At 46.4% G+C, this 25,629-nt stretch overlaps 1 protein-coding gene across 5 annotated transcripts in view; it reads left to right on the forward strand.

Annotated features, from left to right (window-relative positions):
- Positions 1-25,629, forward strand: part of GREB1L (GREB1 like retinoic acid receptor coactivator) — a 1,340,557-nt gene that overhangs the window by 1,185,201 nt on the left and 129,727 nt on the right. For all 5 annotated transcript variants that reach the window (XM_069620882.1, XM_069620883.1, XM_069620885.1 and 2 more), the window contains 2 exons: positions 9,210-9,402; positions 10,520-10,653. In XM_069620882.1, the coding sequence (XP_069476983.1) occupies positions 9,210-9,402; positions 10,520-10,653 (327 nt within the window). The remainder of the gene's footprint in view (positions 1-9,209; positions 9,403-10,519; positions 10,654-25,629) is intronic.

The following is a 25,629-nucleotide window of genomic DNA, read 5'->3' on the forward strand; positions in this document are numbered from 1 at the left end:
CCACTCCCCAGTCCCCTTTTCCGCATCGACGGGAACGGGCCGAATTCACCAACGCTCCTGTGTTTGGCTTCGGCAATGTAATACCATGCTCTCTTCCCTGGATATTTTTCTGTCTTTTTCTTTTCAATTAGGTACTGCATGTCGACTGCAGCAGGCTTCAGGAGTTGTCCAGCCTGCGAAGGACTCTTCCCTACATCCAACCCCCATGCCCTTTGCCTCTGCTGCCTTGGCCCCGACCACGGCTGGGAAGGCTGCCCTGCGTGCGATGCACTGTCTCCACAGGCACTGGAGAACAGGCTAGCTAGGTATAGAGAGCTCTTCCAAAAGTCACCTGCGGAGGACCTAAAGGACTTCGTAAAACTTTGCTCGAGGAAAGGCCTTTATTCTCCATCGCACCCAGTAAAGTCGACTCCTTCCCAAGGAACACCTGACCGGGAGGAACCTTTTGGGTTCTAGCACCAGCACACGTACCAAGTCTAGTCCAGCTACCGGCCTCGTGGCCGAAGGGGTATCCGGATCCTTCCGGGGTCAGTACTGAGGGACCGCAAGGTTCTTTTATCAGGGTTATGCCCTTGTTAGGCACAAAGTTTGTATGCAGTACCCTTTGGGAACACTACACACAACTATGACTATAGGTGTAAGCAAACCAACCTTAGGTATAAGTCTGTACTACACAGTTTTGGTAGCGTGTTGAGCAGCCAGGCTTATCTCAAGAGGGGAATGTGAGCAGTAATGATGTTACACAGAGGTCTACAATCACAGGTGTTCAAATAAACTCTTATGCTCAAGGTTTCTTTGATAAATACTTTATTTATATGTCAGTTATAAAACATTCATTAGAAGAAGGCAATTATATAATAACACACAAATATACTTCAATACTATTTCAGAATATTTTTCAAGAGGAGTAAAAGGCAAAGGTTATTAGAACATGAAAGGTTACAATTATTCTTAGGCAGTGTAGATACTTTGAGTTCACCAGAAGAGTCAATTCAATTCAACGCGCTAGGCTAAAGCCAATGGGCTAAAGTCTTGTATAGGATAAAGCAGTTCTGGTAGTTGAACGGACAAGTCTCCGCAGAAGTTCTCAGAAGTAGTTTGTAAAAAGAAGTCCCCTGCTACCCTTTCCTCTCGAAATTGCTGGTGGCAGTGGTTTTACAACGAACTACCATGATTTTTCCCGACCACGAACACCGGTAGCTAAAAATCGCGGGAGCCATGTTTTTCAAGATGGCGCCTAAGTTCTTTGTTTAAACAGGTCCCGGTCTTCTTTTTTTGCCATTTCTTTTTGGAAAGGTCCTTCTAGAGTTTGTCTCTGCGCGCCAAACTAGGTTTGGTCCCTTTGTTTCTATGCCTTTGGCAGGCTTCAGGACTGAAGACTGCCTCTGGCACCCAAGTGTCTCGGGTGGGCAGGAAGTGAGCGAGGTGCCTGAAACTCCCTGTGCTTAGTCTCCTAAGGGACCCAAATGCACTGTGGCGTTATTGGCTGGCTGTCTGCTGGGTGAGTGGCAGCTAGGCTGAAATGAATGGGAGAAAACTGTTTAAAAGGTGAGTCTCTTGGCACTGGAACAAAAGAACCGAAGACGAGCTGGAAGAGGACGGCTGCTGCAACTACTGGACCGTTGGTTTGCCCGGTGGAGCCCTGCTGCAGGTCCGAATCACCAAGTTTATCTCGATAGAGAAGCCCTTCAAGGAGGACTTCTTCCTTTAAGTTGGTAGGACCAATGAACTTGTAAGCCACCTGGACACCATTCTCGGAGCTGCTTGTATTTTCCTCAGAGTGCTGCAGGAAACCGAATAACCAGGGAGAAGGACACCAGCTTGTGTGCTTGAAGACATCTACCGAAATTGAAGAATTGCCAGTTTGCCAGCTTTGTGACCACTCCCCGTGCAGTGCAGGAGTCCCCCGACGTCCTCCCTCTTGGCCCCACGACTGAGGCTGAGGAACAGTGAGATCTGCAGTAACTGCCAGGAACAGAAGTCTTCAGCTGCATCTTTTTCTTCAAAATAAGGTACTGTGAAAACCCGACTGAGAGAACTTACCTCTCACTGAGAAAGTACGTGAAACGTTGGAAACTTGCAGGCCTAGTTAGCTTGTAACCCGACATATGAACCTTTCTTCCGTGAACTACTTTCGAGAACCGTGGCAAATACTTTTCTGTTGAAATACCAGAACCGTTTTTACCTATACAAGACACTAGTCCATTGACCTTGGCCTACCTATTGCATTGAATCAACTCCTCTGGTGAACTCAAACTATTTGCACTGTTTAAGAGTAACTGTAATTTTTGTTTTATTAATGTATGCCTTTTTGATCCTAGTTCAGATGCTCTGAATGCCATTTTGCTCCTCCTTCAAAGTAGTGTAAATGTTTCAGAACCGGTTAGTTTGAAGTATTGTAGAATATTTTTTTGTGATATTGATTGCCTCCTTTTATTGAATGTTTTCTAACTGACTGTGTAATAAATTAAGTGTTTTACCAAGACAAGTGTCTGTTTGAATACTTGTGATTGTAGACCTCTGTGTAACACTATTACAAGCTCACATTCCCTCTTGAGATAAGCCTGGCTGCTCAGCTCGCTACCGAAAACTGTGTGGTACAGACTTATACCAAAGGTTGGTTTTGTTTACACCTGTAGTCCTAGTTTTGTGTAGTGGTCCCAAAGGGTACTGCATACAAACTTTGCCTAACAAGTAGTTATCACAAGGAAAATAAAAAGGGCAGCTCAAAGAGCTCCCAGCAACATTACAGAAAGTGTGTGCTGCAATGATAAATTACAGATGCCTTAAAAGGTGGAGGAATGCATTACTCCAAAAAGATACAACCAAAAGGGTTGAAAAAGGTTCCCACTTACTCAGGAGAACTGATCAAGAATCCAAGAGTCCAGAATAAATGTCTGGGGGACTCACAAGTGGTGAGAATATTGCAAAAAATTGAAATTCTACCTAATATCAAGTTTCTCTATTAAATATTTACTTCTGTATGTTATCTTTCTGATACTTCTTGAGACTTCCCTCGTAAGCTTCTGTAACTCTTCCGATATACTTGTAGCTCTTGTACCCATGGTTACAGTTTTACTACAATTTTCCTTATAGTACGTTATCACCCTCGTATCTTAAGTGTATGTCTCTTATCTTCTTGAAGGTTAATCCTCCCTTGTTTTTGTAAGACATTATACCAGTTATGGTTCTCCCCCCTCCTGGGTTCTTAGTGCTGGATTGTCTCTGCTGATTCTGTTCTCTTACCAGTCTCTCTTCACAACACTTCCTACACTTATTTAAGGTGGATTCTCTCCTCTCTTACGGCCTCTGTTTCTGGAGGTTTCCCCTTACTTTCCCTCTTCATACTAGGGTATTTGTTTCCACTTTCCCAAACCGCGTTATTCGTCACACGCTGTATTGATTTAACATATTTCCAGTTCTGCAGATTTAATGTCTCCCTTACCCCCTACCCTGGCACTTCTCCCCTTCCCTCTTCCTTGCACTTGCGCGATCTGAATGACACAAGGCCTTCTATGATAGTTGTTTTGGCCTCCCCTTGTTTCCCCCGCCTTGTCTTGTTGCGCCTAGAAACACTTGTGTACAGGCACGGTATGAATGCCACATCATGTATCATACATATGACTTTGAGAAGCTTCTCTTCTCTGATTACGTTGCCCAGAGAGGCCTCCTGCCTTTCACGTTCTCCCCAGTACCTTTTTCGACGCTGGGGAACCTCCCAGAGTTTTACGCAGACTTGGATGTTTGGTTTTTCGGTTCTTCTCCTCTTGCTTCTCCAGTGTCGTGTTTTCAACTCCACTGTAGTGGAATGTTGTATATGGATTTTGGCCGCAGGGAGCCCATGGGACTCCCTTCTTGGGCGGTCTGGTGTCATTAGCGGGACTCCTCGCCCACCACGATGCAGCTGTGGTCACACCACCCCCTTGTACAGGTCTTTATGTCCCCATTCGGGCAACGGTTTCCCCCATTGCAGGATTCTTCAGCTCTCCGGCGTCTCACTCTGGCATTTCTTGCCTGTCTAGAAGTCGTGGGCTCTGCTACTTTATTCTGCTCCGCCTCTCCAAGGGACTTCCCCTGCGTACCATGCTCTCTATACTCACAAGAGCTACTCATCTCAGTTATATCCACAGCTCTTTTTAAGGAGACATTTCCTTTTCTTTTGGTATGGCTGGTTGTTTCCCACATTGCCTGAAGCCAAATGTAAGGCTGACCGATTAATCTTCATAGCTGGCAGTCCCATATAGGCAGATGTGGTCATTGCTTTAGGGAGTTCCTCATCAGAACGGGAGTCCTTGTCCCATGACGGGGGAGTTGCTTCCAGTGAGATGCCACTTGCCCAGACACAAGGGAGCGTCTCGCGGAGTGGACTCCCCTCCCTAGCCTCAGATGGGGCGAGTACCTCTGATTTATCACAAAAGTTATAAAAATAGTTATTTTAGAACACACTGGAAAATGAAACTAGCAGGTAGTACTATCTCACACTCTATAATACAAATACATACATAACCATTAAATATCAGATAACTTGCAGTGCAATGCAGGTAAATTAGATGCAATAAGATGAATGGGGCCTTGTGACCAAAGGTCACAGGGTTCTACCCAGTGTTTCCCACCTGTAAGTATTCTCTATAGGAAGGATGAAATGGGCTTGTGGTGGTGAATATTTTCAAACTTATTAGAAGTTTTACAACAATTTACTAAAGGAACGTTGTGTTCTGCTTTCTTCCAGACCCAAGGCTAAGCCAGGGTCAGGATACCTAACCCAGGTTTGATGACCAAAGGTGAGTGGAATGGAGATAGGAGACAAAGGGACTTGTTCCCAATGTTCTCCTATGGAGGACGGAGGAGGGAGACAGGCACACTGATGCTTACTTACCCTTCTCCACCCCTCCCCCTGACGATGATTTTCCTAGTCGTCTTTGTGGATCGTCTAAGGGTCGCTGGAGATTCGATCCTGTTAGAGGTGTCCAGTATTATAAAATTCCTCTTTACTGCCCCCGGCCTTCCATTTCTATGGACCCCCAAACCTTTTGCTTTTATTTTTGTATCTGACCTGCTCTTTTGACAGTGCAGTGAAGCCTTAAGCTTCACTACGCTGTTTTTTTGCTAATCTGTCATGGGGAAACTGACATGTCCTTCAGGCTGTCAGCACTATGAAACATTGTTTTCCTTAGCCTAGTTGCTTTGTTACTTCTTTTGGTAACTTGTTTGCACTTGTGGTAACTTTTATCATTGTGCAATGCATCTTACAATGTAGTACGATGGGGTACACTTTTTGTTTTACCCTAGACTAACACTCGGAGGATTTTTGGTTACTCTAGGTGTGTTAAGTGGACAAGCTATTGGCAGCAGTGACTTTTTACAATTTTTTTGGTGCATTTTGTTCTAGCCTTGGCGCGTTTACTGTGTTTGGCTATTAACTGTGGCTAGTGGTCAAACATGGCCATGCCACAAGGTTTTTCGTGTGTCCTTTGGCCATCTTGTCTTTTAGCCTTCTTCCTGGCCTGTGAGGCTTCCGGGAAAGCAGAGGCTTTTGGCGGGCTACTGGAGGGCTGTGTGTGTTTGCTGTCAGGAAGTTAGTGGGGGACTGCCTGGTCCCAATCCACAAAGTGGTTTCAGTGTGAGTGGTATGCATGAGTTTTGCCACCAGTGGTCCTCATTGGACCACTGCTTGGGTGGGTGTGTGTGTTGGTCGGATCTGTCATTGGCTAGTGGGAGTTTCAGCTCTTAGCTGGCTTTTAGAATAAGAGGGGACACATGCACCTTCTCCGGAGAGATCCTGGAAGAAACTTAAGGAGCCAAGAATCGTATACAGCTGCAGAATTTGTGAGGAGACTGTTGACCCGTCGGAAGAAGGCCTGGCAACCAACTTCTGCTGCTGCCCTGTGGAAGATCTCCAGCAGTCCTGTGAAGGAACGAGAGCCTTGGAGTGAAGGGAACATCCATTCTTAACGTCGGCACAGAGTCCTATGAAGGAGAGCCTTCGGAAGTGCCCCTGGACCACCCAGTGGCTAACCAACTCTGAGTTTGGGCTCCCGTGCTGCAGACATCCCAGTTCTGAGTTGAGGCCTGGAACTTGGGGGGGATTCTCAGCTTGTACAACAAGATTACCTGTGGCAAATGTCATGGTCCTAGCATCAAGGGAGGCCCGAAATAAATGGAAAAGTCTGACCGGACAAATTAATCCCTTTGCGTTGCCGTGCATCGGTGGCCTTCATCCGAAACTGCTTACATGCATCCAGTCATGTCCTGAGAGGGGTCCTGCATCGAGGTCTTTTGCATTTCTTCACTGAAAGACCTTGCACCAGCATTAGTCGACGACGGGAAAAGTGCTTGAACCTGGGGATCGTGTGCTGGAGCTGATAGTTGAAGAGGGTCCAAAGTCGATTTTCGCACCGACATGCTAAGTCCTGTGAAGAATCATAGTAGCGGGGGTGTGGGGTGAGTTGTAGTGATACTTACCTGAACCCCTAACTCCCTTTTAAACGTTTTGGTAACTTTTAGAAACGTTTGTATTACTTTGGCTTTGCCATTGCTTGTTCACACAAGCACTCTGAAAGTTGGGAACACATGTGTTAGTCAGATTGAACGTGTTCCCTAACCCTTGGAACGTTCACTGGACCCCAGAGACCCTACCTTCATTTTTCCCAATTTCACAAAACTGCATGGAACTTTGCTGAACTTTTGGGCACAAGGCCCCATACCTCTTAGGGGTAGACCTTTGATGTTAGGATGGCATCTCTGTGGACCTGTAGTGCTTCTACTAATCTGTACCTTCCTTTTCAAGGGTTTGATATGTATGTTACCCTACTCTAGTGATTGTATATATGTATCTGTTTTTAGTGTTGTGGGATATTTTTACCTGTTAGTAGTCATTTTTCATTGTTATTTGGCCATAAGTAAAGTAGTATTTTTATACCGGTTTGGCGAAGTGTGTTCCTTGACTGCTTCACTCTGTATGCTCATTGTGGGCCCCTTAAAGCTCACCACCTCTTGAGATTTAGCCTAGAGCACTCGCATTGCTACCTTAAAATGGTTAGGCTACAGCTCCCAGAGATGTTCCTGTCACAGTACTAGGTTCACCTATCCATCTATCCAACAGGCCAGAGTATAGAAAATCAGTCCTAACAGTCCTCACTGCAACTTCGTTTACATTTTACAATGAGTACCAAAAGCACCAAATACATGGTAAAAAGTCACTGCCGTCACCAGCGTGTCCATCTAGCACACCTAGAGTAACCAAAAATCCTTTGATTGTTGGTCTAGGGCAAAAACAAAAAGTGTACCCCATTGCACTGCATTGTAAGATGCATTGCACAATGATAAAAGTTACCACAAGTGATAACAAGTTACTAAAAGTAGTAACAAAGTAACTAGACTAGGGGAAACACTGTTTCCCAGTACTGACAGTTTCCCCATAACAGATAAGCAAAAGAAAGTGTAGTGAAACTTAAGGCCTCACTGCACTGTAAAAAGTACAGGTCTGGATCAAATATAAAAGCACAACGTTTGGGGGTCCATTGAAATTGAAGGAAAGGTGCAGTAAAGAGAAATCTTTCCTAACACATACTGGTTTAAAAAATAACATGCCTTGAAGATATGTAAAGGTAATACTTAAGCAGTAAACCCACACGAGCGGGGGCATTACACGGTCAGCCATGGTGGATTTACAGGCCCCCGCGAATAAGTGCCGATTAGAACGTTGCGCCGGTTGCTTGCTTTCTGGCAGACTTATTTGAAATATGAGGGACTTGGACATGGCTCGAACTCAACTCTACCTCACTACCTTGAAAATTCGAAGACTGGAGCCAATACAATGTTTTATCTTGAAGTGGTAATCATCCCTTCAGAACAAGGTGTGCACGTTTATTCACTGACGATGTTGAAGGATCTTTAACGTAGTGCCTCGAGCGTACTCGGCAAGGTATCTGTGGCCAGTAAATGGCCTTCAATTAGAGAGTAGTCTACACAAAGCAGTGCATCCGTGTTCAACCAAGCGTTTGACTACCTTGAACATTGCGTTCGGCACAGGCTGGTTAAAGATGCTTCTGCAGTTTTGAGGTTCCTGAATCCATAATTAAAGAACACAAACCTTTGACTGTCTATAATGGTTGAAAAATGCTCCACAGCGTTCGAAAGTGCTCAGAGGAAGAAAATTGCTATTGAACGTTTTTGCATCTGGATAATTGCACAACTGCTGTTTCCTCACATGAATCATACTTAACATGTGGCTTTCTTCCCAGTCTGAAATGTGTCTTGGACGCAGTATTCCATTGGTGACAGCCAAACAGACCTGCGCTTTCTTCAGCGGATGCCAAGCGTGGAGAGCTGTTATGACGGGATTAGATTTTTTAAAAAAAAGATCATTGGTTGTTCCTCGTTGATCATGACTTCTTCCTTATTGCAAATGAAGTGCCTTGGGGGAAGAGAGCATAGCCTTTTTTACTTAACACACATAAATATGCTTGAAAATTGAGGTGTATGTGAATATATCCATTTATTACAAGCCATGTGGATGTTTCTTGGGCGTTGGCTTTGAAGAAAATGTAGTTTGCCTTGTTTTATTTTCTTGGAATTGACCCCACAGCAACTGTCGAGTAGTATTGGAAAACAGATGAAGTTGAGTTTTCTGGTGCTTTCTGGTGCTATGGTTGACCATGGCATTTGTGCTTGTGAGATACCTGCATGGTATGTACGAGTATGTCTGTTGAACCACCAGTGGAGTTATGTATATAATGCTAAAAAAAGTATTTGAAAACAAACAGAAGGAATTACTTGCATGCAACTACGGCAATGTATAGGCATGATAGCAATTGAAAAGTACCCAAAGAAAGACTCAAGGAATCTTGCACCCCAGTCTCCTGAGTTTTGCTGGATAATGCCACCCTTCTGATAAGGTGTCACCGATACGGATGGGATTATTCGTTTTTTTTAGTTTTTTTTTTAACGTGTGAATCCAATGAATTTTTTGTTAGAGGCACTATTTGAAGTCAGGCATGCGATTTTATAAGGTGGAAATCATTTTTAGCTATGAAAAGAAAACTTACAATTTCTTGAAATTAATAAATATAGGAACTGAAAATGTGACCATTCCTCTGATGATAATTTCTCGCAAGATCTGTTTTTCCACTAGTTGTTGCCATGCATGTGTTTGAAACATCAGCCTTTCCACCCAAGGCATTGACCTTGCTCTGTTTCCCCCCAAACAGCGCTATTTCAGGTTCTCTGTCCCATGGGGAACCCGGTCAGGGACTGGCGGATAGAGTCATTAACTGCAGAGAGGTATTGGAAGCTGTGAACCTAATCGTGCTGCAGGTCAGCTCTTTCCCGTATACGCTTCAGACGCAACAGTCCCGTATCAGCTCTTGCAATGAGGTGCACTGGATGCAGCCGGACCATATGGTATGTTTGTCTTTCATCTGCACTGACCATCTTTTCCCTACATTGGGTATTGGGGTGTTTGGATCAGTTTAGCAGTCATATTTCCATCCCTGTCCCACCACTTGAAATTCTCCAACTTTTATTTCGCTTAATGAGCGAGGAAAATGTGTTTTGGCAGTCATTCATGTGATGGTGAAAGGTAACTGTTGAAAGGAAAATGGCCTCTCTATCAAATGTCTAAGACAGCCTGGGGCTGTGCAGAAGTATTGATTTCATAGTCTAGCTGTGAGTGGATTTAGCTAGAGTGCTTTACCCCGCAGGGAACTTCTTATTTTCTGTGACTGTTAATTTGAATGACCCTTGTTTAGCTAAGGGCACTTCCCTCCACCGCCCTTCCAATTGCTCACTGATTGGCCCCATCGCTTCGCTTAGGATGGATATATATGTCCCGTTTTCTTCTTTGGGGGCTTGCATTCTGTGTGTCCCAAACGGCATTTGAGTACAATTTGTAAGTCAGTGCTGCACAAAAAGCTCACCTGCGGAAATGTCCGAGCTCTGAAAAACGCTTTTTCTCTTTTGCTACAATTTAGAAGCAAGTTACTTTCTATGGACCTGGTTTGTCCTTTCCACCATGTGAACTGTGCGCAAGACACTAGGCAGGATTTTACAAAAAAATCCTGTTTAAGGGTTACGTAGTAAAATACTTGGTGTCTTTTGGCAATCCATTTGCTAGATTTTAGGCAGTTCAAGCAGCACATTTTAACCATCGCAGATTGGCTTTGTCTACTCAGTACGGGTGCTTGTCATCTGTTGAGTATTAGGCTCAGGAAACACCTTGCTGTGATTACATTTATATCGAGTAGGTGTAGGAAGCACAGCATAAATTGGAGGTCGACCCCAGCAGTTAAGCATTCACTAATCAATGGAGGCTGCCAAGTGTTTTTTGCCAGATCCCATTGAGGACAGAGGGTGGGAAGGTTTATGATCTTTTTTTGCTCATGTTCAAAACGTACTTTTAGGCATTGGGGTGTGCCTTGGCTCCTCCTCTGTTAGAATGGTCAATGAAATTACATTTCACAGATCAAAATGTCTGTTTTATGCCTATTTCAATGATTGTGTCTGCGCTCTTGTGTTTTAGGAGGAGATGGGAATCCCTGAGAAATTCTACTTCGGCTTAAATGAGTACAGCAATTCCCTGCATTGGGGAATTACAAGTCCTCTGCTAAGATGTGATGAAACATTTGAGAAAATGGTGAACACGCTCTTGGAGAGGTAAATGATGATGATGATGATGATGGTGGTGATACAATCTGCAGTTGTCGAACGCCAGCATGTATTGAGATGGTGTGCAGCAACCCAGAGTGAACGTATGAATGAGATGCTAATGAAACTGCACAGAGGATTCAAGGCAATAGGTTTTGAGTTTTTTTTGTGCAGGTTCAGTGGTTTACCTTGGTGCGGATGGTCATGCGGATTGTGTGAAGGCATCATGAAGCAAGACACAGACAACAGATCCAAAGTACAAATTAAAAGTGTTTTATTAAACTGAAATGACAGGATGGACGAAGGCCTAACTTGCCCTAAACTAAGGTGGGATTTCCCTACCTAAAGAAACTAAGGAAGGACTCAGTCAAAGAGTGCAACTTAAGTCTGTCTGTGTCCAAAACCTATATTTGCCCTCACAACTAAATCTAAATATGTAGGGATGTCGGCAATACAAGAAATAGTGTTACGAACAAAGTTCTGAGCTTCTTCCAGCTCCTTACTTACCTTTCAGCTCCCCTTCTTAAAGTTCAAGAACGTTTCGCACAACCTCTGGGTTCCCTTCCCCGAATTTCTAACCAGTTCCACAAACCCTTGTGTTAGGCAGAATTGCATGCAGTACCCTCTGGGAGCACCACACACAATTAGGACCACAGGTGTAAGCAAGACCAACCTTTGATATAAGTCTGTACCACAGTTTGTTGGTAGCGAGCTGAGCAGCCAGGCTTATCTCAAGAGTGAATGTGAGCAGTACATGTAGTTACACAGAGGACTTTCAATCACAGTGGTTCAAGTAGATACTTATACTCAAGGTATCTTGGTAAAACACTTATTAATTTATTTACACAATCATTTATAAAACATTTCACTAGAAGAAGACAACTTAATATTATAGAAAACCTACAAAATGGAGGTAAGCTCAATGCGCAGATCCAAAGAAAGTCTATATTGAAGAGCGTGTTCATATGCTTAACTGCAAAATGTATTATTCATAGAACAGCTGACACTCCTGTTCTATGAATAATAAACTTTGCACTTAAGCATATGAACACGCTCTTCAATATAGACTATCTAACCAAATCTTTGGATCTGCACCAGGCAAACCAACGGTCCAGTGGTTGCAGCAGCCGTCCTCTTCCAGCTTGTCTTTGGTTCTTTCGTTCCAGTGGTCGACTCTGCCTTCCAGCCCACAAGACTCTTCTTTTAAACAGTTTTCTCCCTTTCATTCCAGCCTAGCTGTTACTCACCCAGCAGGGTGGCTGTCCTTGCCGGACAGTCAGCCAGCCAATCACGCCAGCGTGCATTTGGGTCTCCTAGGAGAATAAGAACAGGGAGTTTCGGGCACCTCCCTCACATCCTGCACACTCCAGACACTCGGGCGCCAGAGGCCGACTTCAGTCCTGAAGCCCGCCAAAGGCACACGAACAAAGGTACCAAACCTGGTTTGGCGCATAGAGACAAACACTAGAAGACCGGGACCCGTTTGAACAAAGAGGCTTAAGGTGCCATCTTGAAAAACATGGCTCCTGTGATTCTTAGCTACCGGTCTTTGCGGTCGGGAAAAATCATGGTAGTTCGTTGTAAAACCACTGCCACCAGCCATTTCAATAGGAAATGGTAGCATGTGACTGCTACATGAGTGTTTAGACGCAGGTGATACAATGTAACCTCTCCAGCATTCCATTGTAAGATGGTGTGTGCTGCGTCTATGAATTTGGAAAAGACTAGTAAAGTCAATTTCACTTTACATTCTCTGGGAAACAGTAGTTTATCCCAGAGAAGGTATTTAAACCTTTGGGAAGCCTAAAAGACATCCCTGTGTCACTGCACTGAGGGTGCTGTGTAACACACATGAAAAGATGATGCCTATGGAGTTATCTAAAACTCCATAATCAGAGAACACAAATGTAAAACACATATGTAAAACACATGAAAGAGTGAGGAAAAAAGCCTCAAAAACCAGCAACGTTGCTGGGGGTCTCTAAGGTGAAGGGAATTAGCACATTTCTGAGAATTCTCCTGAACACTTTGGGGTTCCTTTCCCCAACTTCAAAACAGTGCCACAAACTTGACAGTTCCACGTCAACTTTATCCTTCTTCAGACTTCTTAATGGCTTTTTCTTATTTTGCTTCAGCAGCTTCTTTAGCTTTCCTAACCAGAGCTCCCTTGTCTAGGCGCAGTTGTCGGATCACATGGTCCACCCACTACAGGTTGCGTAACCAGGTTTCACAATTCGGATTCTCTGGTCTAGGTGCAGTTGTCAGACCACACGGTCCACCATCTACAGATCACACAACCAGGAACCCTAGGCTGTCCAGCCCACAGTTTCTTCCTTATATGTACCTATATGCAAGTTAAAAATTCACTTAGTCTCCTTATTTACCTTTTGACTTTGCCACAATGAACCACCTTTTCTTTGCCAGTGTTTGGCGCTGCTACACTGATTTATATGCAGAGTTCGCTTTACAGTGGTTTTGTTTCCCCAGCACTTTGCTTTCAGGTTCTTTCACACTTTTCTATGTTTTCTGGTTCTGTATTTCATATGGCTCTTGTCTTAGATTCACAATAGGCAGTTCACATATTCTTGTCATCAGATCCTGGCTCTCCTAAAATGTTTCATTTGACTCCGTATTCAATATACGTTGTTTCCTACTTTTTGGCTTGCACAGTATATTGTCCTTTCTTTCCTTCCAACCCTGGGCTTCAGATTGGTTTCGTTGCACATGTGCCTTTTCATTCTCTCGGCATTCACTTCAGTGCCCCACTGCCCCCTTGAGCGCCCCGGCTCGAGTGATTCTCTCTCCTCAGTCACCAGTCCTTGGCGTTACCTCCGGGCAGCTGCTCTTCTTGTCTCCACTTCGCCTGCACGTCTTCCTGCAACTGCGAGCCCCGCTCGCACTTTGGTCTCTCTCGGTCTCCCGCTAGCAGCCCTGCGGACGCTGTCGGGCATTTGGCTTCTCTGTCGCTTGCATTGTGCACCACCATCCCTGGCAGCTCCGCTCTCTGTGGACACTGGTAGGTGTTTTGGCTTCCTCTTCTGTGTCTGCGGCTCCTGCTGATCGACTCTGACTATCAATGCTCCCCCTCTCCTGTCCTTCTCACGACCCGCTTGGCCCTGGATTTGAGAGTTTCCTGAGGTCGGCTACTGGCGTCCTGGCTCCTCTTGCAGGACCCACCACGGCTACCTCCTCGTCAGGTTTCCCTGTTGGTGTAATTGTTGTTGGTCTCCTCCCTTCTTATACACTTGCAACCTCTTGAAAGGTTGCAGGTGTGAGTCCCAAATTGGAATTGCTTTGTGATAATTAGTAAAGCAGTTGGGACATGCCTGACCTTTACAATACTATGCAGGCCTCTTCCTCATCTCAGTACGAATGGTGAAATGACTCAATAGTGTTCACTACTCTTAGTTGCTTCTTCCTCCTCCCAGTACCGTAGTGGGTTGAATGATGGAAAATGTGGTGAGATGTATTACAGTAGCCCATAAAGACTGGGGGGAGGTTAAGGCTGGTCTTCAAAAGGGATAGAGGAATACCATGTCTCGCCCGTAGGCATCCTCTCCCCAATCACCAAGGACCCTCCATCAAGGTGATCCTCACTTGCTTCTCCACCCCGAGGGTCAGGACCCAAAAGCGATGGCCTTTCCCTGGCCTCCTGAGAAGAAGATCCAAGGGGAGTAGGTGTGAGGATACCTTTGGGTTTCTCACAATGGTCAGTGTAAGGTTGCAGTTGATAAAGAAATAGTTGCATTTGTTTAGAAGAATAGTGAAGGTTTGCCCATTTATCACACTTCGAAGTATTGTGTAGGTTAGCGTACGTTATTACCCTTGGAAGAATTGTGAAATAACCATTATGTTAGACTTAAAGGAATTGTGTAGGTTAGCCAATATGTACTGCATGTAGAAGAGCTGTGTAGGTTAGCCTATGTACTGCAATTAGCGCTTGTAAAATCTAGCCCTGACTCAACCTAGATGATTTGGGGTGTTAGGCAAGATTGTGTGCAGTACCCTTTGGGAGACTACAGCAACCTTGACCTCCTAGCAATAGGAACCCAACCTTTGGTATAGGTCTGTAAAAAACAGGTTGGTAGTGTGGCTGAGCAGCCAAGCTTCCCTCAAGTGAGGTCAATGTGAGCAGTAGGGCTTTTACAGAGATTCACAGTGACAAGTATTCAAATAAACTCTTACACTCAAGACTTCTTGATTAAACAATTATTAATTTAAGTCTGTTCAATAAGACTTCTTCAGAAGGGAGCAATATGTGAGCAACACACAAATACACTTCAAAACTACACACTCTTAGTTTCTCTAAATCAGCAAGTACCCATTTGGGATGGCACACTGATGGTTCCTGCACCCTGAGGTGACTTAAATAACTAGCACACTGTGGACATTAATATATCACTGGTACATTTAGAGCAATACTGAGTTGGTGTCAAAGGAAAGGGTTTGGAAAACAAACGTTAAACACATATTCTGAAGCAGGTAAGTACTTTTTAACCCTCCATGCAAAGTAAATTAACCCTTTCCTGGTAGAAAGGTAAAGCACAAAGTAGGAGATAAGAAGAGTCTTTCAGGGAGCCAGACCAGCCAATGTTAATTGAGCACAAGTCTAGGTGAACTGAAGCACTTTTTGCAGGTAAGTAAAAGTCTTGCACAATGTTTTAGAAGTCTTTGTAGAAAAAGAGAATCACTTTAAGGCCGCAAGCTGGGAGGCTTGTGAGGGGCAAAGCTGCAAGCAACTCGGCAAAAGCAACCAAGACAGTCTCAACTGAGAACAAGCAAGGCGACACAACAAGAAGTAAGTCCCCTTAGTTTTACAATACCTTTGGTTAGAAGAAATTGTTTCCAGCTGCATCTGTTCCTGTGTAGGTCTGCAGAGCCTGTTGTTTCTGGGCCTCAGTCATGGGGACAAGAGGGAGGGCGTCTGGGGACTCCTGCACTACAAATTGAAGGTCAGCGACAGCAGTGTTCAAACTTCAAATCAGCAGCACTTCGCGGTTTCAGCTCCTCGCGTTTCTAGCAAATAGCAACACTGCGGTTCTTGGATACTGTTAGGGAGAATTCTCAGAAATGTGCTAATTCCCTTCTACCTGAGACCCCCAGCTCTTTTGCTAGACTCTAGGGCCTTAAATTTCTAACCTGGAGAGAGTGAGACCTTTTTCCAACTCTCTCGTATTTTTCTGTGATTTGGACTCTGTGTTTCTTTTGACTTTGGAGTCTGACAAACTCCATATGCATCATCTTTGCATTGTGACGCACGGCACCTACATTGCAGTTGCACAGGCAAGTCTCTTAGATTTCCTAAAGGTTTAAATACCTTCTCTTGGTAAAACTACTGTTTCCAAGAGCAGTGAAGTGAAATTGACTTTACCTACATTTTGTAACTTTCTAGACCCAGCACACACTATCTTACCATAGGGTGCTCAAGGGGTTACTTAGTATCCCCTTTGTCTAGTTTCTCATGTAACATTTTTGTTACCCTTTCTACAATTAATGGCTGGTGGCAGTGGTTTACTTTTTACTACCATTGTGTGTCTTTACCGCGGGCTGCGTTCGCAGCTGCAGTAAGGCACCCATGGGTGCCCGTTTTGTCAAAATGGCCCCGGTCTTCTTTTTTCGCCATTTCTTGTTTGGTCCCTTTGTTCATTTTGTCTGTGGCGGGATTTGCGAGTGAAACCCGCCCCTGGTTCCAGTATGTCTGGCAGGGGCAAGAAGTGAGGGAGGTGCCCGAAACTCCCTATGCTTAATCCCCTTGGTTACAGGCATACACCCAAGGGTTATTGGCCGGCTTGCTGTGTTAGTGTCAGGGTCCGGCTTGACTGAATTCCACAGGAGCTGATGCTGGCCCCACAGACCCTCACTAGGAGTTCACCTCTCAACCCTTAAATATAAGCTGAGCTGAAAACCCCAAGAAAGGGAAAGGGGAATTGGGAGAAAATAACAACGGAGACACTGCTGCCCTTCAACCGTCTGGTAGCCTCTGGTATCTGTGGTAAACAAATACACCTGGTTACTTATATAATAAGAAAACTTCTTTTCTAAACTTATGCTAAATAAACTCTAAACTCTTTACCTCTTAAACCTCAGTAAAAGACTTAGAGGTTAGTAATCTTTGTGGAATATCTTGTAAATATATCTTGTGGTGTGCAAATAGTTCAAGCCAATCTAGTCTCTTTAGAATCCTAAAGTGATGGCCTTTGCAACATCTTTTCAGAATTAGATATTCTTCTTACTTCAAAGTTCTTTTGACCTTATGTAGTTTTCAATGCTTACTTAAGTTGCAGTCTTTCTCTGAAAACATTGAGTTCTATTTGCATAGATTACTTTAAATTATATTCTTTAACTTCCTGGAATACTGCTTTCTTTCTGCGTGTGAATTGTTTTTCCTTATTTACACATTTACACAACGTATAGTTTCTTCCTTAACAAGCGTGTGCGATAAACACGTGAACTCAGAAGACGTGAAGAATTGTCTTCGCGTGTAAATACACACGCGATAATTTTACAAAACCCGCGCGCGTTAAAAAATACGTAAACACGATAAAAATAACACGCGCTGATAAAAATGGACTCGCGCTCTATCGCAAACCACACGCGCTTTCTCAGGAAACGTCTTTCACGTAAAAAATGTACACGCGCTAAAATTCACACGCGCAATTCTTTTTGGCACGCGCTCTATCGCAAAACCACACGCGCTTTCTCAGGAAACGTCTTTCACGTGAAAAATGTACATGCGCTTTAAAAAGAACACGCAAACGACAACTTGCGAGCTCGCGCACACATTAAACAGTCTTGAAGAACATTACACGCAGTTAATCAACTTTTAAATCCTACGCACAATCTTCAAGCTTGTTTTCCTTATAATAACTAACTGTAAATGTCTCTTTTCTCAAATGAACTTGAAACTTGTTTACTCTTTAAGTTTTCTTATAAAAGAAAATGAAAGTTCACTGTGACAATATCAAAATCTTTAAAAGAACGATCCCACCTGATGACTTCTTGTTCAAATTGGATCAGCAAACGATATTCTTACTTCTTTGGTAGATTTTCTGAGCTCTGGAAAGGCCTTACTTAAGGAGCTTAACTAATATACAACCAGCCACTGAATTTCTCTGGATGAAAGGCAGTTTAGAATCTTGCTCATCTCCCAAGAATCAAACCCATTGTCCTCTCCACCAATCAGGCAACCAAAACATATCATTGTTTCTTTAACCAATCAGATTAAGTTTCTTTCGCTCCATCTTGACTTGGGCAAGCACAATGTTAATTCTATGAACAAACTCTTCCTGTTACTAACCCAGCCAGCCAGCCAGCTCTAAAGGCACAATGTTAATCTTGTTACTCTTCCTGTTATTAAACTAGCCAGTCCTGACAGTTAGGCAAAGTTTGTATGCAGTACCCTCTGGGAACACTACAAACAACTCTGACTACAGGTATAGGAAACCCAACCTTTGGTATAAGCTTGTACTACACCGTTTTGGTAGCATGCTGAGCAGCCAGGCTTATCTCGAGAGGGGTCAATGTGAGCTGTAGCAGTGTTGCACAGAGATTTACAGTTGCAAGTATTCAAATAAATTATTATTAGTATTCAAATAAACTCTTACACTCAAGGTTTCTTGAACGAACAATTATTAATTTATCAGTCAGTTATAATAAGCCTTCTTCAGAAGGGTGCAATATGACAGTAACACTCAAATACACTTCATGAAATACACACTCTTAATATCTCTAAATCAGCAGATACCCTTTTAGGATAGCCCAAAGACACTACCTACACCCTCAGGTGACTTCAATTGCTAGGGTGCTGGGGCCATTAATATATCACTGTTGCATTTAGAATCATATAGTAATAAGTCAAAGGAGAAGGTTATTCAGAACATACAAGAAACCACAAATAGTCTTAAGCAGGCAAATACTTTCAGACCCCTCCACCCCCAATAAGTCATTCAGTGAAAGAGGCTAAGCCAAAGTCAATAGGCAAAAGTCTATATGAGCTGAAGTACTTCATTGTAGGTAAGTAGAAAGTCTTTGCACAGTGTTTTAGAAGTCTTTGAAGAAAAGAAGAATCAAATGTAGGGCCACAAGCTGATTAGACTTGTGAGTAATAGAAGATGCAAGTGACTCTAAAGTAAGTTCTCTCAGACCTTTTTAGTACCTTTAGAATGAAGAAATGTGCAGCAGATGACTTCCATTCCTGTGCAGCTCTGCATATCTCTGTTCCTGGGCTTCGGTTGTGGGGACAAGAGGGAGGACGTCTGGGGACTCCTGCAACACAATGGGAAGGTCGGTGGCAGCAATGGGCGAACTTCAAATCAGCGGCACTTTGCGATTTGAGCTCCTCGAGTCTGTAGCAAATAGCAACACTGTGGTTCTCGGATACCACTTCAGACTTTCCTCGCATCTGGGGTCCAGCACTCTGTTGAGGTGACTCAGGCTTGGTCGGTCCTGCTTCAGGGAAGTCCGGAGGATCTTCCTGGCGCTAGGGTCCGACTTAAAAGCGATGCACTCGATCTGGTGTTCCTCTCTCTGGCACTTCTGTTCCAGCAGCAGTAGAAGTACAGCCAGCTCTGAGAGGCAATCCAGACAAGTTCACTTTGGGGTTGATTGATCCCACCAACCCAAGGGGAGAAGTCGTCCTTGCAGGGCTTCTCTAGCCGAAATGAATTCGGAGCTTCAGCAGGGCTTCACCAGGCAAACCAACGGTCCAGGAGTTTCAGCAGGCGTCTCTTCCAAGTACTCTTACGTCCCGTCCCCTTTCCTCCATACTGCATGGGCGTCCCTTCCAAGGGACAGGAGACGGATCCTTTTTCACCAGAAAAACCCTTTTTCCCCCTTTAAATTTAGAAGTGCGGGGGTGCGGCCCTGAGAGCATGTGCTGCCCTGACTCCGCCCTCTGGCGCCACACCCAAGTCCCCTTTTCCGCGTCGACGGGAACGGGCCGAATTCACCAGCGCTCCTGGGTTTGGCTTTGGCCATGTAATTACACGCGCGGATACTTCTTCTCTTTGTTTGTCCTTTTTATCATTCGGGTACTCGGTCTTCAGGCGTCACACGCCTCTCCGGCACATGCCGACTTCCACAGGGTTCAGGAGGTGTCCATCCTGCAACGGGCTCTTCCCAACTTCAAACCCCCACGCCCTCTGCCTACATTGCCTTGGCCCAGACCATAGTTGGCAAGCTTGTATAGCCTGCGACACGCTGTCATTGAAATTGCTGAAGAACAGACTAGCTGGGTGGATGGAGCTCTTACAGAAGTCGCCTCCAGAAGACCTCAAGACCTTTGTGACACACCGAGCCTGGCCCAAGATAGGGCTGCTATTTTCCATCGCACCCTGCAAGGGAGACCCCTTCCCAAGGACTCTCCCGCGCGGGACGGACCGATCTGGTCCTTGTACCAGCACGTGCACCGAGGCTGCTCCAGCTACCGGCCTTTGGGCCGAGGGACCCTTGGATCCTCCCGGTGTCAGTGTTGAGGGACCGGAAGGTTCTTGTACCGGATTGTCATCCCTTGTACCGGCAGTATGGCCGAGGAGCTTTGCCATTGTACTGGGAATACGTCTGAGGGGGCGCCTAAACGCAGCTCTACCGACCCTGGGGTCGAGGGTCACACTCGTACCGGGTCTAGGCCCGAGGAGCAGGGTAGGCCTCGTGATCCACACGCAAGAGTCTTGGAGGAGGCTGGGCCCAGCGAGCCGAGCAACACGTCGCATGCACGTGGCTGGCAGCTCGACAAGATGGCTGCTGCGCTAGACGGAGGCACCCGTCCGACGCCATTCTAGGAGTACGGCGAAGAACGAGTGTCAAGGTGGGACTGGTCTCATCCAGGTACGTGGCCTACAGCCTATCCTTCTTATGCGCAGGGCAGTTTTCCACTGCGTTCATACAGGCAGGGTATGCAGCGGCTCCAGCAGCCCCCGGCTACCCAGTCAGTAACCCCTACCACCTTTCCGGCCAGTGAAGAGGGGTTCTTCGAGAGGTTACTCGGGCTCATGAAGTCACTTCAGATGGGGGCTATCTTCAAGGACGCCATCAGGGAGGTCCTCCCTACGATGCTAACGGCACCACAAGCTCCTCCGCCGGTGCTCCCGGTGCAGCCGCTGCCTCCAGCTCTCCAGCCGATTCCTCAGCCGGTTGCGTACCAGCCTCCCCCTCCGGCCGTGGTCCCCATACCCAAGCCTCCAGTTCCAGCTACTCCTCCACCTCTGCAGGATCCTCCTGACCCACAGGATACGAATGAGGAGGAGGATCCTGACACGCCATCCTCAGCCAAGGCTGGCGGAGTTCCTGGGCCTACCCCAACCTGAGGTTGAGCACCCGGCAGAGTGTGTTCTGGCTGAAGTCCTCACACAACGCCCCTCTGCCAAAACGGGGATTCCACTGCAAACCGATGTAGTCTCCCTGGCCAAGAAGGGTTGGCTCAAGCCCCACTTGGTCCAGCCGGTCAATCGACGCCTGGACGCCAAGTACAGGCAGATGGCGGGGGATACACTCTTGCTATCAGCTCATCCTCAGCCACACTCCTCTGTGATTGCTGCGGCATCACTATACTCCAAGCCTCAGTCATCATCAACCTCCACAGCAGCGACCCTACTAGGCAAGGAGGAGAAGATCTTGGAGGCGTACGGGAAGAAGCTGTATTCCAACGCATCCTTACATCTTCGTCAAGCCAACAATGATGCCATGCTGGTGGCTGCTAACCGAAGGTTATGGTGGGAAATTGCAGACTACCTCCCGGAACTCCCTACGCAGAGCCAATCACGTTTCAAGGCGGGACTGGCTGAGGCCAAGCTGGTGGCGCAGGACCTCATGGAATCCACCGTGGCCCATATTGACACCTCTGGCCGTGCCATCTGTCTCGCCATGGACATGAGAAGGACAGCCTGGCTCCGGGTAAAAAAATTCAACCCGGACGTCCAGGAACGCATATCAGATGTGCCGTTCAAGGGGGGTGGGGGGGGATTTCTTCCACTCCACCACGGATGAAGAGCTGGACAAGAAGAAAAACAGCTCACAAACGGCCAAGTCTTTATCCATCTTGACGAAGACCACGCCCAAGTCGTACACCCAGTCACAGCTGCGCTCTGACAGGGGGTGTACGTACGGAGGGTTCCGCGGCTTCCAGGAACAGAGATCCAGGCAGCCTGACCACTCGCCGTCTCAGAGCCGGCGCAAGCAACAAAAAGGGGGGGGAGTAAGGGCTTTATCCAGTCCCCCTCCTCCACGACAGCCTGTGAGGGAAAGAAGGCATGACACGCCCCTCCGGGTCCACGTGTCTCCAGTGGGGGAGCAGGCTTGCTCTCATGCACATTTCTGGTGCCAGAATTTCGCGGACCCCTGGATCCTCTCCATAGTATCCACAGGGTACCACCTACCCATCCCAGCCTCTCCCCTTCACTCCTCAAATGGGGACAGCAACTCTCTGGCGGGGATCCTCCACTGACTGCCTCTCCAGGAGCGACCGGAAGTCCCAGCCTCCCAGCGAGGCATGTGCTTTTACTCCAGGATTTTCGCCATTCAGAAGAAGAACCAGGCGGGCTTGAGAGTTGTGCTGGACCTTTCCACCCTCGACCTCTCCTTACCACTGCAAAAAATTCAAGATGGTTACGCCAGCTTTTATAGCGGAGACATTGTGCAAGGGAGACTGGATGTGCTCCCTGGATCTGAAGGATGCGTACCTACACGTCCCGATTTAGCAGCCCCATCGTTCTTTCCTACGGTTCAGGATCATGGGCTACCATTTCAAATACAAGGCCCTTCCTTTTGGCCTCAATTCGGCCCCCAGGTTCTTTACCAGGCTCATGAATACGGTGGCTGCCCTCATCAGAGCGCACGGCCTCCACATCTACCCATACCTCGATGACTGGTTTGTCAGGGCTACATCTCAGGAAGCGGTTCACCGCTCTTCCCATGCCCTTATATGCACACTGCACGATCTGGGCTTCTCGCTCAATCTCAAGAAGTCGTAGCTACAGCCCACACAGAGGCTAACATTCTTGGGCCTCATCTGGGACACATGCTCTGAGAAGGTAGTTCCGTCAGAGGACAACATCTCGGCCATCAAGAGGGACACCACCTACTTCCTCAGCAGAGAGGTGACTTCAGCATGGTGGTACCAGCATCTCCTGGCAGCGGTCCTATTAGCCGTTCCACAAAAGAGATTGGGGATGAGGAGGATTCAGCTGCACTTCGCAGCCTCATGCAACCAATCCGAGATGATCAACGTTCCTCCATCTCTCTACCCGGACCTAACATGGTGGTCCAGGGACTGCAACCTACGGACGGGCAAGCCCTTTTGGCCGCCCACCCCGCAGGCCACCGTCACCACAGACTCATCGCTCGAGTGCTGGGGAGCCACTCTGGATGATCTCTCGTTCCACGGCACCTGGACTCGACAGGAGCAGCAGTTATACCACATCAATTGGTTAGAGCTGAATGCCATCTGGCTAGCGCTCAGAGCATTTCTACCAGACGGACAACTCGACCAGCATGTACTACGTCAACAAGTAGGGAGGCACCAGATCCCCTCCTCTGTGCAGACTGGCAATCAGCATGTGGGAGTGGGCCCTGGAAAACGACATCTACCTCAAGGCAGTCCACCTCACGGGGCACTCCAAACTGGAGGCGAACAGGCTCACCAGGTTGGGAGCAAACAATTACGAGTGGCAGCTAAACAACCTCATTATTCAGGTGATCTTCAACAGGTGGGGTCATCCCAGGTGGATCTCTTTGCCACCTGGGACAACAAGAAGTGCCCTCAGTAGGCCTCCTGGCAGGGACAGGGTCCCGGCTCCCTGGGTGACGCATTTCGGCTTCAGTGGAACGGCATGACAGCTTACGCCTTCCCGCCCACTCCGCTGATTCACAGAGTGATTTGCAAGATCAAGGAGTCTCGCCAGCTCAACATCATTCTAATAGCTCCATGGTGGCCGGCCAGGCCATGGTTTTCTGAGCTGCATAGCCTCTCTGAGATGCCTACGATTCACCTCCCGACGGGCTCAGCACATCTTCTGGCCCAGCAGGGGGGTAGGGTCATCCACCGTGCGCCTCAAGAGACTATCCCTCACAGCATTGTGCCTGAGCAGGTAACGCTGTGGCACCTCAGCCTCTCCCAGGCTAATCTGGAAATCGTACAGGGCACAAGGAGCAAGGCTACCAGGGCCCAGTATAAAAGTAAATGGACCAGGTTCTGCCACTGGGCAGACTACAAGGAAATCGACCCCCTGGCATGTACTTTGGACGACATGCTCTCCTTCTCGGCTCACCTCACTGTTAGGCAAAGTTTGTATGCAGTACCTTTGGGGACCACAACACACAACTAGGACTAGAGGTGTAAGCAAAACCAACCTTTGGTATAAGTCAGTACTACACCGTTTTGGTAGCAGAGCTGAGCAGCCAGGCTTATCTCAAAAGGGGAATGTGAGCTGTAATGTTACACAGAGGTCTACAATCACAAGTGTTCAAATAAACTCTTTCATTCAAGGTTTCTTTGATAAATACTTATGAATTTATTTATCTGTCAGTTATAAAACATTCATAAGAAAGAGGCAATTATATATCACACACAAATACATTTCAACACTATTTTAGAAGTACTTTTCAAGATGTGTAAAAGGCAAATATTATTAGAATATGAAAGGTTAGTTATTCTTAGTGCAAATATTTAGATAAACTGAAAAGTCCCTGTAAAAGTTCTTAGGAATAGTTTGTAGCAAGAAGACTCATATGTTGGGTCATAAACTGATTAGGCCTGTGAGTTGGGAAAGTTTCAAGCACTTTCACTGCAAGAGGTAAGCACTCTGTCTGATTTTACAGTACCTTTCCAAATGAAGAAAAAGATGACTCACCTTTTATTCAGTTCTCTCCCATTCATTCCAACCTAGCTGTCACTCACCCAGCAGGGTGGCTGTCCTTGCGGGACACTCAGCCAGCCAATCACGCCAGAGTGCATTTGGGTCTTCTAACAGACTAAGCACAGGGAGTTTCGGGCACCTTGCTCACTTCCTGCCCACCCCAGACACTCGGGAGCCAGAGGCGGCCTTCACTCTTGAAGCCCGCCAAAGGCGAATGAACAAAGGGACCAAACCTAGTTTGGCGCGCAGAGACAAACTCTAGAAGGACCTTTCCACAAAGAAATGGCGAAAAAAGAAGCACGGTACCTGTTTAAACAAAGGAGGCTCAGACGCCATCTTGAAAAACATAGCTCCTGCGATTTAACGCTACCGGTTTTCGGGAACAATCTTGGTAGTTCGTTGTAAAACCACTGCCACCAGCCATTCTGAGAGGAAAGGGTAGCATTTGACTGCTACATGAGTATCTAGACACAGGGGATACTAAGTAGCCCCTCCAGCACTCTATTGTAAGATAGGGTGTGCTGGGTCTAGAAATTTAAAAAGACTAGTAAAGTCAATTTCACTTGTAGTTTATCCCAGAGAAGGTGTTCAAACCTTGGGAAAGCCTGAAAAGGTTTCCCTGTGTCACTGCACTTAGGGTGCTGTGTGACACAAATGAAAATATTATGCCTATGGAGTTGGTTAGACTCCATAACCAAAGAAAACAGAAAAGTAAAACACATTTCAAAACACATGAGAGAGTGGGGGAAAAAGGTCACACTCCCTCCAGGTAAAAAAAAATCAAGCCCTCGAAATCCAGCAAAGTTGCTGGGGATCTCGAAAGTGAAGGGAATTAGCAAATTTTTGAGAATTCTCCCTAACACTCGCCCACTCTGGGGTGCAGGTGGGCACCTGCCGTACATACCTCGCAGCCATCGGGGCTTAGTGAAACTCAGAGGAGGGGATCTTCTCCTCCTCCACATCCTATCGTCAAACATTTGACTGGGCTCGCAAGGCTCTACCCGCCCATCAATAGACCGCACCCTGTGTGGGATCTTAACATAGTCTTGGGCGCCCTGACGCATAAACCGTTTGAGCCAATGGCGTCCGCGGACACCAGGATGGTCACCATCAAGACGGCCTTACTGGTCAGCCT

The sequence above is a fragment of the Ambystoma mexicanum genome, chromosome 5q (genome assembly GCF_040938575.1).
Source record: "Ambystoma mexicanum isolate Mex_15411 chromosome 5q, UKY_AmexF1_1, whole genome shotgun sequence".
Classification (NCBI taxonomy): Eukaryota; Metazoa; Chordata; class Amphibia; order Caudata; family Ambystomatidae; genus Ambystoma; species Ambystoma mexicanum.